The following is a 14,570-nucleotide window of genomic DNA, read 5'->3' on the forward strand; positions in this document are numbered from 1 at the left end:
GTGGGATTATGAGGCTAATGAGAGATTGAGGATGAAGATATTGATGATCCTATGGCTGATGATGGTGTTGATCCATATGATGATACTGTTCAAGGAGAGGACTGGGAGTAGCTGTTTGGTGCTGATGGCAAGGAAAATGATTTTGATGGATTTTAATGAAGATATTCAGAACAACGAAAGAAAGCGAAAGTCATTGTTTTCATCATGATTTTATCCCACTTTCCACTGTAATACGTACGTCATTTCAGCAAACATATTACATTTCCATATTTATTCTGAGAATATATTCTTTCAGGCACAGTTAAGGTAAAATATACTTGTGATGTAATATTTTAATGAAAATACCCGGCATTTAGAAATACGGTATCGTAGTTTTCTTTTGTTTCAAATTTAATTAACAAAGATTGATGTTTCAAATGTAATGACAAAAAAATTATGTATCTATAAACTTTAAAAAATGAATACTTTATGTTTTACATCGTCCTGTGCTACCATACCATGCATTTGGCTACTTTGGGCTTGCTATGATGACGCAAGAGATCTGCCCTGGCAACTGTACCGACACTCACAGCGGGCGGTGCGTTGGTGCGTCGTTTCCATTGTTTACTGGTAGTTACTGGTAAATATTTTTCAACCTAACGAAACTATTACCCGTATAGAGGTCGACCCCCAACTTTTTGCCCAAAAATTTGGTCTTAAGAACTCGTGCTATACACGGGTATATACGGTAAAAAGGACATGGGGGGGCCAGAGGTGTTTTTAGGGGAGGGGCAACAAAAATATGCAGTTCTTAACATTCACGGGTATATCTGTTACCTAACTCCAGTATGTTAAGAGCTGACTGTAATGCCATTTTCAATTTGCCAATGTATTATATCGGAAAGATCTAAGATGAGCCAAATGTACTTGGTAGATTGCCGAGGTAATAAATTACAACAAGTGTCACCTGTGACCCAATGTAATGGCCCATGTTTCAGAAACATAAAACTTATATAAATGGGTTAATTACATTTGATTTATATACTGATTCATCCCCTGTAACTTTCCACTGGCTATGAGGTGACATGTTCAATGCACGTGATAAGGTGTGCCCACGGGAAGTTGCGTCATACTATGCTGACTAAAGGCATAAAGTAGCCAGCTCCTGGCCACCTAAAAGCGGCAGTAGCTTGATATCCTTGACTAGAGGAAGACGTTATTTGAGAGCGCCAGTGGATGGCTCCGTCTTCCTCTAGGGGAGACGCATACCTATTCCGTTCTCCTCGATGGGTCACTACTCCAAAGTCTCACTCGCCAACTAATATCGAACGGATGTTGATTCACGTCTAGTTACATAGACGCCGTCCCTTTCTCACCACACTCATAAATAGTGGAACTTACGGTTGATCTACACTCAGGAATTATACAAATAATACTTTTTAATAAAAGAAGACGGCTCAATTGGGTTTCGTTACTAAAGCCCAATATAATATATGTGTACCAACCTGGTTAACCTGGAATTAACCAGCCGGTTCACCACGCTATATTTCACTGTTTGGGTTGTTGTTCTGGTTGTATTTAGGTACTACCAATGATTGTAATTTTAGGTTAGGTGACGTAAAATATTTTTTAGAGAAAATGGTCAACTCAGGGTTGGAAAAAAAGTGCCATCACTGATTAATGATATTTTCAATCACTCGATTTAAATTGTGTCAGTACTGTCTTAATTCAACTGGAACAATAATAAACAAAAGTTAAATTTCTTAAGGAAATTCTCTGGAATAGTTATGCAACAAGCTTGTAAAATATTATCAAAAGTAATTTACCTGATATACAATAGTTACTGCATTATATAGATAATGGATATTAGATTTTGTATTATTTTTTCAGGCTGGCATTATAGCATTCTGGTATGTAAAGCGAGCTGATGCTGTGAGGCTACCAAGGATTGTTATTAGAGACCATCAAAATCCTTTTGCTTATCTCTCTGAGGAGGAGTTCATCAAGAGATATAGGCTGTCCAAAGAATGCATCCATGAACTTCTTGAGCCACATATACCAAGAGTTCAAAATGGATGAGGCAATAAATTCTGGTGTTACTATAGTGTACGGTCTACAAGATAATTGGGTTAAGTTAGCATAGGTTACATTAGGTTAGGCAAGGTTAGGTCTGGTTAGGTTAGACTAGACTAAAGATATCTTTGTAGACCGAAATTCTAAACCTTGGATTTTGGTCTTTGTTTAGAAGTGTATTGGGCATTTATTGAATGTTATGCAGTGGTGCAAAAACGGAGAGGGTACATCACCACTGTACAGTACTCAGCACCCATGAAAACCCGCAAACCCATCTATCACTTGTACTAAAAGGGCTAGGGACACTGGGAGAGGCCTCAGAAGCCACCACACAATCACTACGTGTTGCAATCTCCTTGTACTTTTACATTTTCCCACCCCTCCTCCTTGCCAGCAACACGAGGTATGGTTCAAAACTACCACAACACTGTTATCAATAAATGTGATGAATGAGAAATAAGCACAAGCCACGTGAGAATGATGGGAAATGTTGGTCAAAGTTACATCCTGTGTCGCTGAACCACAGAGGGCGACTGTAACCTTCGAGAAGTAGTTCATACATAGGTGCCAGATCACACTGACACTGCTAAATGTGCATCTTGTGTATCTAGCACTCATATGGGAACAAAATTATTTTGCTGTAACTTTTTAGTTCCTATGCAAATTTGCTTATGGAAACCCTAAAGCGATAATTTAGATCATATGTAAAGTTGCATATGAAAATCCCCGACTTACTAAACGTCTGACTTATGATTGGCCGCCGATACGAACGAGATTAACCCTTAAGCCCTGGGTTAGGGTGCTGCTGGCGTTCCCCCCTCCCTCCCCGGCGGGATAAATTTAAAAAAATCAACTTTTCCAAAAATAATAAAAAGAAAAGTGGCAGAAATAGGCGGACGTTCTGGAATGTCACCCGTGGCATTTTAGGGTTAAACTTGAAATTTACAGTATTTTATTTTCCTGATGACTTATTTTTTACCTTCATTTACCGGGTACTGTATTTTGTCATTCTATTTCTTCTTTTGTCTTAAATTAAGTGATTTTAGATGTATATAAGGACTTAGGCTATGATATACTGTAGTGGAATTTTAAACATTGTTCTGTAAGTACGTATGCATATACAGGTTGATTATCCTTTATCCGAAATCCTTGGGGCCAGAGGCATTTCGGTTTTCGGAATTTTTCGGTTTTCAGATTTTTTTTTGTGTATTAGCCCACCCGGCATAGATCACTGACCCACATTGGGGCCTGGGGGTCGAAAATATAATAAAAATTATAAATAATAATTATAGGTCTAGGTCGTTTCTCACTTTTTGATCTTTTTTCATTCTTGTATTTCTTTTACTGTATTATTATTTTATTTACAGTATTATTGTTATTATTATTATTATTAATTTTATTATTACAGTTAACCTCACTTTACGCTGTCCCACATTCCGCGCTTCCACGCTTACGCCCTGCCCGAAACCCAGGATGCTCACATTCCAGCGGCGCGTACCCCTTACACGGAGAGCTGGCGAGCCACGCCATTTTGATCCAAACCCCATCCGCCATGTTGTGTAGCTGCGAACATGGTGCGCACAAGTGCCCAGTCATCAAAACATTACCAGTTCTTTCACCCGCCACCCACCACAGCCGCCCAAGTCAGTGATATGTGATAATTATGGTGAGGATATGGACTTTGGGAGTTTGACAAAGAGGCCCCAAAGCCTCTGTGGTGGATAGTGATACAATTGATACAAGTGACAGGTGGAGGCCAATAATCTGCCCTCTGCCTCGAACCAACCGCCATCCCCGCAGCCCTTTATTTTTCTACTAATGTAAGTGTTAAAAACCTAATATTATTGATATTTCTCTTAATTATTAATTGTGTGTGCATACCATCATAAAGTTAAGATAATATTTTTACTACAACATAGTTGTGTGTCGCCAAAAGTGGAGTTTGGGGATCGGCCCGACTCCATTTCAATTAATCCCATATGTTATGTTATTCACTTGCTTCTCACTTTACGCTGACCTCCGGGTTACATTAACTTAAAGTGAGGGTTAACTGTATATTTTATTATTATTATTATTATTATTATTATTATTATTATTATTATTATTATTATTATTATTATTATTATTGTAATCATTATTATTTTATTTTGGTGTATTTTTATTAAATTTTTTATTTACTATGAATAATTATTATTATTATAATTATTATTACTATTACATTTTGCCCCCAGGCCCCCGAGGTGGGTCAGCGATCTGTGCCTGGGTGGGCTAATAATCCCTGTTAAAAAAAAAAACTTTCGGTTTTTAGAGCTTTTCGGTTTTCGGAATTTCGGATAAAGGGTTGTCAACCTGTACCATGTATTTGACTTACGATAAAATCTGACTATAGAATGTCCTCTGGAACGGAACCCGTTCATAACCCGGGGACCCCTGTAAAGAGCAAATGGACACATACCTGAATCTGCCTATCTGTTTCTTGGTTAGTCCCTTCCTGCAGCATTACAGTTGTGGCAGAGGATGGTTGGTTGTATGAAGCCAGAGTGAAGCCCTGCAGTGTCTGGTTATCAGAATTTAACTGAATCATTTGCGTTGCTCCATCTGTGATATTCTCCAAGTGGGAATTCTCCGTAATTTCAGTATCCTGCATCAAGAAAACAAAACAAACAGTATTATTTGCCAAAAAATTAGGAAAATGACTAAAATAGGGTCGAAAGAAGATGATGATTTCTAGTAATCAGTTCAGTGATTGTATATTGTTTCTGGTAATTATGTAAGAAAAACACAGGACTGAAAACAAAATAAAATTTTATGAATATGGGAATTGAGTTAGGAGCTAATGAGACCTAAACCAGTTAAAGCCTGTTGGGCAGTTGCCAAATGACATACAGTACAGAGTAGTATGTTCCCCATATCATGGTAATAAGCCCCAAAAGCTGCCTCACATAGCTGACCATAATACTTTTGAACCTGTGGAAATTTAGAAATTAACCCTGAAAAAATAATTTGGGTGGAACTGATAGCAAGGTGACTCCTGCAATACATTACAGGCTGCCTACTAGGTGATTCGTGCAATACTGTAGAGTATGCCTCCTAGTTGACTACTGTAATACAGTACAGTACGGGCTCAGCAGGTTACCTACTAGGTTACTCCTTTAATACAGAACAGGCTGCCTACTTAGTGACTCCTGCAATACAATACTGTACAGGTAAACTTCTATTTACAATGGTTTAGGTTCCAGAAAACCAAATTGCAGGTCAAAATATCATAAATCAGGTTCATTATAACATGTAGTTCAATAGGCTAGGTTACTGGCCAGTCAAACACCCATATGTATCCCCAAAAAAATCCTAGAATACTAATAGCACTACAGCACAATTAAACAACACCTACCACATCAATACGAACAAGTCTAGTCATCATCACATGTCCCCTTCAAGAATAAAGGGACTTTTAAGGTGGAGTGGAGACATCAATCTGAGTCCCACACAGACATTGGGGAATCTGAAGAGTGGGTACTGGAGGTGTAGCCTTTGTCATGGCCTTAAAGATTGTGAACAAAATGTTGCCAGACATTTTCAAAGTTACACTGCTCACTTTACGGTCACAAAAATATGATAATGATGGGGGATTAATGAACCTCATACTGACCTGACCTGATCAATGTCAGATGGAGGTGGGGTGGGGGATTAGTGGTCTCAGGCAATGTAAGATCACCCATTGTCAGGGTGGGGATTTAGCGGTCTCATGACTTGAAGATGTCTTGAATAAAGACGAAAGCTAAGTAGCAAATATATTTATGTCGAGCAAAAAAGTGTATACAGGTATACTTTTATTCACGAAATCTTCTAATTGTGTTACAGAATGAATTTGGTATCACTGCATTTTGGAGATGTATTGCTGATGATGTTATTTTTAACGATGAGATATATACAGTATTGTATATGGGGTTCAAGTGAATGTAATCAAAGAGGGGGCCATAGAAATCCTTGAACTTGTTAGTAAGTGATCAGGGAATTTTATTCTGTACCCTTCATATTTCTCATCCCAAAGAAGTTGGAAAAACTCAAGCTTTGAAAGAGAAGAGTACCTACACTCAATCAGCATGCATAAGCTGTCTATTATATTCTGTTACAGTCCAAGGTAAGAGCTTTTTCCATCACCCTCCATTAACTTAAGCCTTTTACACCTCTGGTCATCATTGACACATTTTCTGGACACTGCAGAAGCCCACAAACCTTCAAATCCATGTTCTCTGTCATGCTTAAGTTGTTGTGACACATCACATATCTTCTTGCAACAGTACAGAACATCATAAACTTTGCTTTGTAGCACATTGTACAGGACACCAGTATAGCCCAATAGTTTAGTGAAAATTTCAAGAAGCAAAATTGTTTGAAAATTTTGCAGAAAACTAAGAAATCCTTGTGCATTTACAGTAGTGTAATTGTCCCAATCTTCAGAGTTTTCGATAATGTCCTGGAAAAACTCAATAAACTGGGCCTATATTTCTGTACTATACTGTGTTGCTCAAATGAGATGTAAAATTCCATCTAGTGGGTGCAACAGAGGGTAATTTCCTAGCAACAAATTCCTGAAGCGCATGTACTGCTTAGAAGATTTAGAAAAAAATGCTGCCAGGCCACTCAAGGTTTGGAAGAAGATTATGCATTCCTTGATGCTAGAAAGACCTTACTGGAGAACTAAATTCAACATATGAGCATTGCAGTGTAAAAATGGTGAGGGGATACTCATCAAGCACTTTCCTCTTCAATCCATTTACATGCCCACTCATCACACTGGCCCCATCATAGGTCTGCCAAACTAACTTGTCTTGAATTTGAAAATCCTCTACTGCCTTCACAACGTGCTTGAAGAGACCATCAGAGGTTCGGTCAGCACTCACATCAATAAATCCAACAAATCTTTCATTCACTTTTCCATTAGGAAGAAAACGCAAAACCGTAGAGAGCTAAAATTTTGACATTAGATTTGATGTTTCATCGAGTATGACTGCAACAAAGGATGCTGAGCTTATCTCATTCTTTATATGGTCCATAACAACTTGAGATATTGCTTGGATGATATCATTTTGCACAGTTGGTGAAGTTCCTTGAAACACCGTTGAAGTATTTAGATGAGCATCGAAGAGTGAATCATACTTTCTGAACAAATTAAGTAATTCTATGTAATTACCTCTGTTGGCTGAATTACTGGACTAATCATGGCCTTGTAGTGGAAGCCTTTGTCTTGCTAGATAATACACTGCATCAATGATTCTCTTCAAAATTTCTCTATTCTTCTTTACTTGCTTATTGTGTCTGCATATTTCAGCCTTTCGTTGACTGTCAATTAAGGTGTCTATTCTCTGCTTGCCAAACATTTTGTAGGCCAAGAATGCCTGAACATGTGCCTGAGATCTTTCATGCTTTTGTACTGATGATGTTAAATGATCATACAACTTCAAACACGAAACTAACCCGGCAGTGTGTTGGTGCAAGAGCCGCCACCTTCAGCTGTTAGTTTCCCCTTATCCCCACCGTCCGCCCAGTGCCATATCATGATGCAACCAATAATAAGGTGTGCAGTGCTACCTCAAAACAACTGCTGCAATATTTCATAACAGGGGACAAAAAAAATAGTTTCCTACTATGATCCATTATATTGTTGAGTGAGCTAAGTATTTATGATGCATTTTCTATAATTTGTCCAAGCATACCCAGAATATATGCCCCTGGACTAAGGAGTAATTATTGACAAGGCTAATGTATTCACTAAAGGAGAGTGAGATCAAGTCCCTAGAGACAGCAGGTGTCCACCATATTTAGGTCATAAGGTAGAGTAACCCAACCCTTTCACCTGGTTACAAATCTTCTTAATAACAAAATTGTCCAACTTGTACATGCCATTACTCAAATTCATGTTGACAGATTTGGTATGCTTAATGAGACTAGATTCTAGAATGTTCCTACTGACAATTGAATTACAAGGTAATATTGAGGAGGCATTATCCCAGTCAACGCAATACTTATTATCTCTCATATGAATGAACAGAGCATTGGATTCCTGGCCTGTCCTAAAATTATATTTATGTTGTTTAAGTCTAGTTATAAGATATTTTCCAATCTGGCCTAAGTAGAACATATTACATTCAATGCAAGGAACCTTGTAAATGCAGCCACCTGCATTGTTGGGGGAGTTCCTAATTAACAGTTGTTTTACAGTGCACAAGTTACTAAATGTTACATTTATGTTCCAGGTTTTCAGTTGTAGAGGATTTTGAGATAATTTTTTTTAAAGGTAATACTAAGAGATTCATATTGTCATGGGGAGGCTTTGGATCAGTTCTATAAAAAGATTTCTTAGCGATGTTAAGGCATTTGTCTTTAAAAGAACTATAGTATTTTAAGTTCAAACCAATATTATAGATATATTTATATTCCTCATCAATGAATTCCGGACTGCATATTTAGAGAGCACGTGAAGACATTGATAAGAATACTGACTGTTTGACTCTATTATGGTGGGCAGAATAATTATGAATATATGAACACACATTAGTAGATTTCCTATAAATACTGAACTTAAAGATGTTACCTACTCTGTGGATCAGACAGTCTAGGAATGGTAATTTGCAGCCACTCTCTAATTCTACTGTGAATTTGATCGAGGGGGCTAAGTTGTTAAGTAGTGGTAGAAAGGCTTTTAAGTCTTCATTACATAGCCAAAGACATATTACATCATCTACATATCTAAACCAAACTGCTGAAGATGGTAAAATATTACTTAGTAGTTTTTTCTCAAAATATTCCATATATAAGTTGCTCATTACTGGTGAAGCGATCCCCCATCGCCATACCAAATTTTTTAGCATAATATTCTCTACTGATTCAAATTTACAATCCTTAATATGCAGTTTGATAAGTTCACTGAAAAAAAAATTGAGACGGGCAAGAGATTATTCTCCAGAGAATCTGTGAGGACTCAAGCAAATCATCAACTGGGATCTTTGTAAAGAGTGATGTTACATCAAAACTGACCAGTTTAAAATCATAATTAATGTCTAAGTTATTGATTTTATCAACTGAATCCATATTATTGGCCATGTAATGGGGACTTAAAAGCCTTTCTACTATTACTTAACAACTTAGCCCCTCAGGCCTGGATGCAAACGGTTGGAGAGTCATCCTCAGCACTAACAAGTTTGACCCAGTAGCAAGTGATCTCTGCACTGCCATTGCCACACCTTGCAAGAAAGCTAGCAACCTCATGCTCCCAACACCTCCATGTTCTGATGCGCCGCCTCATTCCCTGATAAGAATCCAGGATGTAGGCCTTTGGGGTGGGGGAAGTGCTGAGGTGGATCATCGGAAAATGCATAATGGAGGTGGTAGGGATGATGTCAGGCAGCGGCAAGGAACCTGCAAGTTCGTGCTGGCCACCAGGCTGAGGGAAGCTGCCATTCATGCCACAAGAACGATATTTGAGCAGCGTGATTGTGAGGCCGTTCTCCTGGTTGACGCTTCCAATGCATTCAACATACTTAACTGCAAGGCCGCACTGCACAACATCAAGATCAAGTGCCCAAGCTTTTAACGTTGAAAACACCTATAGGAATCCATCAGACCTCTATATAGTAAACACCAAGGCTCTAGGAGGTGATACCATCATACAGTTAACTGAGGGAACAATGCAGGGGGACCCTGTTGCAATAGCAATGTACGCATAGGGCCTATCCGTGCTCCAACACACAATAAAATTTGAAAAAAAGAGGTCAAGCAAGTGGGTGATGCTGACACTACCAGGAGCAGGAAAAGTGGAGGACATCAAAAGTAGTGGGATCTGGTAACATCACGAGGTCCAAAATAGGGTAATTAGTCAGTTCTGCTATAACCGACAGTGTGTGCTCTTGTAAAACATCGTGTATAGAAATTCCAATAGAAATAACAGGGCTTATGGAAAAAATAGGGTTAGGTGCAGATTACTACCTGAAATCGAAAAATTTAGTAGTTAGCCTAACACAAGGGTTAGCACAGTCTAAATAAATGTTACATTCATATCTAATAATGAAATCATACAGTAAATGTAACACTTTACCTTAAAAAATATGAATATAACTTGATGGGGAGAAGGGTGATTTGAGGTTGATAACATCGAGCTTCTCTTCAAGGGTTATAGCCTTTCTTTTACGATCATCACCGGAATGCGATCACCAGAACGCTTCTTGGAGATATTCTTCTTTACCATATTCACAGTTAATACCACAAAATTGGAGAAATAGTAAGCAAAAATTGCGTTACAGCAAAACGCTGGGAAGTATACAAATATCGTTCCTCTATTCATAAATCGCGTTAGAGCCAATTCGGCTTGTCAAAACACGCGTTATAGCAGAACTCACTGTACCATGAATACAAAAATTAAAAAAAAAGATCAAGAGTGAGAAACAATATGTGTATGTTCTGTTGTCAATAGTAAGAGAAACAATTGAGACTGCAATTGTGTGTAAATGAGGCAGAAAGTCAGATCAGCAATCTGGGACTTGGTCACAATTTTTGCAATGCCATATGGCAGCAGTCTACCATTAGAAAACACATTAAGCTTCCAATATCTTCCCAGGCGGTAGTACCTCCCTGTTTGGTAGTTGATGGTGAGTGTTGGTGTTGATGGTGAGTGTTGGTGTTCATGGTGAGTGTTGGTGTTGATGGTGAGTGTTAGTTATGAGTGATGCTGAGTGTTGGTGGTGAAAAGGGACCCAAGTGGTCACTTCGGACTACTGTATGTTGGTATACAACGGACCAAGTCCATTATTATTCCAGAACCGGATATAACGCCTTTTAACTTTAACGGACTGCCCCCACCCCAAGAAAAAATTCGTCTGCTATATCCTGGGTTTGCTTATAGAAATTAGTTATTCTTGCCATATTGTACAAGAGGACAGATGTCACTTATAAGTATAAACCTGATCAGAAGATAATGCTTTTATAACAATAACAAATGTAGTAAATGCAATGAATACTGTTGAGTGAAAGCATTAGTGTCTATATCTTTTTTTTGCTTTCCAGTATATGTTGAGCAATTACAATAATCAGACAGAAGAACTATGCTGCAAAGAAGTAGAGCATTATTAGCTAATCTATTTAACTTACTGTCAGTATATTCAGCAATTCTGCCAAAAAAACAAACAGTAAACAATTTTTTTTACAGTACTGTATTTTGACTGTTTTGTAAACAAAACATCTCCTTTAGTTCCCTGAGACTTCATAACAAAGAATTCACGATTTCATCATAAGTGCTCAAAATTAGGTACCACATTATCAAATCACTCTTTTGAATACAGTGGAGTCTGCATTTATGCGGTCAATTGAACCCGTGAAGGCCCGCGTAAAACGAGAAACGCGTAAATGAAATAACAGAACATATGGGATTAATTGAAATAGAGACTGGGCCGACCCCCAAACTCCACTTTTTCCGACACAATACGTACGCTAGTAAAAATAACATCATAATTTCATGATGGTATGCACACACAATTAATATTTAAGAGAAATACAGTCGCGTTAATGTCCATTCAAATAATGGACTAAATCCCCTTCCAGCTGGTATCTCCTGCAGAAATGTTTTGGGTGAAAACAGTAGGCTTACATTTTGTAATAAATCATACCTCAGACTTAAGTTAGGATAATATAATTGACATTGCTGGATTCCTTGCAAAACCAGGAATATTTTGAATATAAATGTCATATATTTTGCACACAAAAAATTTTTTGCTCTTTCTAATCAAAATTTCACATTAGATTTAAAATTTGTATGTCTACAATTTTATGATGCTTATATTTAAAATAATCACAATCTTATAAGAATTCCAGCAATGTAAATTATATTCTGGCCGGGTAATTTGTATGAATTTTATGAGCTAAAACAAATATCTTCAGTAAATAAGCAAATTATACTTCACCCAGACACTATCTGTCAATCAAAATACCCCAGATCTAAAATTTGTATGTCTAATGCAAACTTTATGATGTTTATATTTAAATTAATCACAATCTTATAAGAATTCCAGCAATGTAAATTATATTTTTGGCATGTAATTTGTATGAATTTTATGAGCTAAAATATCTTCAGTAAATACAGTAAACAAATTATACTTCACCCGCGTAAATGACCAAATTTACAGCGTAATTAAAGCATTTCATTCTGGCGGCACCGCGTAATTGACCAAACGCGTAAACAAAAACCGCGTAAATGCAGACTCCACTGTATATTATTGTATACTCTTATACCTGGTCTTTATGATAACAACTGGGTATTAAGCTAATGTAACTAATGCTTGACCTCCAGTACCAAGAAGAGACAAATTTCTCACACAGTTAACAAGATGTCATCAAGGTGATAATGTTGTTCAGTAATTATCTACAAGAACACAATAATTCATGCTTTACAGTTGCCTGGGTTTAGGATGCAAAATTGCCCCTTCAACAAGGGTAGATACAGAGGGGGTTCCTGGGGGTCTGGACCCCCTTTTCACCAGAAAATTAAAATATCTTTCCTTTAATGTAGTATTGTACTCAGGCATTTTTGTATAATAAAAAGTATTTACTATTGACTTCAGAATATCTCTAAATATCGTAGTGCATGGCTTCAAAATGGCCTCAAAATGCAACAAGTTGTAAGATTCCATGACCACAACAAAAGTAATATATGGGACCATTCATGTGAGGTCTGGTCACTTTTGTTCTGGGGCCAATTTATCCCCTAATAGTTTTTTTTATGATTTATACATCACTGGCTTCATTATTGCTTTGGCTTTAACAACAACAACAAAAAGTGATGATATTAAGACTATATTTTTTTCACTCCGAATATAGAAAAACAAAAATTATTTGTCTTCCAAGCATCTCAGATATTTTCTCACAAACCTACCAAGGTTTTGTACTGTATAGTTATAGAAGAGAAATTTTATGAGCTTTCCAACGTGAGTTTGGAAATTTGGTACAGTACAATTAATTATGGGGAGGGTAGGAGAGGACATAAAGAAACAAATGCAAACTACAAGCACAGTTGAGGAGAAGTTGATGGACAGTGAACCTCCACCACTGATTTTCTGAAGGTTTCATTCACAAATCATGCATTCTATCTATGAAGCAAAAAAATTTGAGCAATTATCTTTGAATTTTTTTTTTTTTTGCAAATTTTTTAAGTTTATTAGGCGATTTGCATCATTGATGCAAATTGTGGTATAATGATTCGACGCAATTTGTCATAATGCATGAGAGGGTTAATGTTCAATTAGAGTATGAAAAGGATAAAATCTACACAGAAAAATTTAAAATAGAATATTTAAACTTATGCAATAAATGCAAAATCCTGATAGCTTATAACTTACCACAGCCTGTAAAGCTGTAAGTGTTGCTGCATCTGGCTCATCCTTCTCAGAAAGAATATAAATGATTCGATGGTCTCCTTCAGATGTTTCAATGGTTGCTGGATCAGATAAAAGCCAAGTTTCATCATCCCGATGACATCTCCGATGTTTATGTAGGTTAGGTATCACTGAAGGCTTTACCACACACTTGACAGGTGTAAGGTTTTTCACCTGCAAGAAAAGTGCCTGTATTACTACTGAGCAAGGTGAATGATTCATATCCTACAACTGTATGCTGTAATTGTACCACTATATAAGGGAGATGTAGATTGAATACTATCCTTTTCAGGTCACTAACTTTGAATTGTGAAATGTAGTTTGCACTAGTCATAAAAATTTTAGTAATTAACTTAGTACAAATGAGTACAATTGTATATTAAAGTACAGTCATGTTTTGCTCCAAATTATGGCTTTTTCACAAACCCCATTGGTCAGGATATTATGGCATTGAATGTTACAGAGTACTTTCAAATAAATTCTTTGTTTAGTTCTGTACATAGAGAGTAACTTATCCACAGCTAGCTGATGGAGTGAGGAGGAGAATAGACTCTTGGGGGAGAAACTGATCACTCTCCTCCCCAAAAAAGGTTTGTCTCCCACAGGCCCACCCCTGCCTTTGTCATTCCTACTGTAAACCAACACAATACAGTATTCTTTATTTGTTATTTATTAATTAGTAAAGATATGTTACTGTTATAACTAAAGCTTATTAATACCAATAATCCTTCATATACAATACTTACAATACTTATTTTTATCTCATTATTCGGCTTGTTATTTATTTTTTATGCAAATTACTAATTACGTATATATTATATTTTTGTATAGTAGTATTTAATATTTTATATTATCATTGATAAAACATACATCATGAGATACTGATCATACAAGAATATATAATAATAAATACAGTGATTCAAGATATGTGTGTGTTGTTGATTGAGATACAAAACATTAATAAATGTGGTGTTGGGAAAACACACACACACACACACACACACACACACACACACACACACACACACACACACACACACACACACACCACACACACACACCACACACACACACACACACACACACACACACACACAC

The 14,570-nt window shown here is 37.0% G+C and overlaps 1 protein-coding gene across 1 annotated transcript in view; it reads right to left on the reverse strand.

Annotated features, from left to right (window-relative positions):
• The window catches only part of LOC121866570, a 51,445-nt gene extending 37,751 nt beyond the window's left edge, over nucleotides 1–13,694 (reverse strand). Inside the window, exons 1-2 of the mRNA XM_042366338.1 lie at nucleotides 13,437–13,694; nucleotides 4,508–4,693 (exon numbers count right to left, since the gene is read on the reverse strand). Coding sequence (XP_042222272.1) covers nucleotides 4,508–4,693; nucleotides 13,437–13,694 — 444 coding nt within the window. The remainder of the gene's footprint in view (nucleotides 1–4,507; nucleotides 4,694–13,436) is intronic.
• Nucleotides 13,695–14,570: the final 876 nt, after the last annotated feature.

The sequence above is a fragment of the Homarus americanus genome, unplaced genomic scaffold (assembly GCF_018991925.1).
Source record: "Homarus americanus isolate GMGI-L3 unplaced genomic scaffold, GMGI_Hamer_2.0 scaffold16430, whole genome shotgun sequence".
NCBI lineage: Eukaryota > Metazoa > Arthropoda > Malacostraca > Decapoda > Nephropidae > Homarus > Homarus americanus.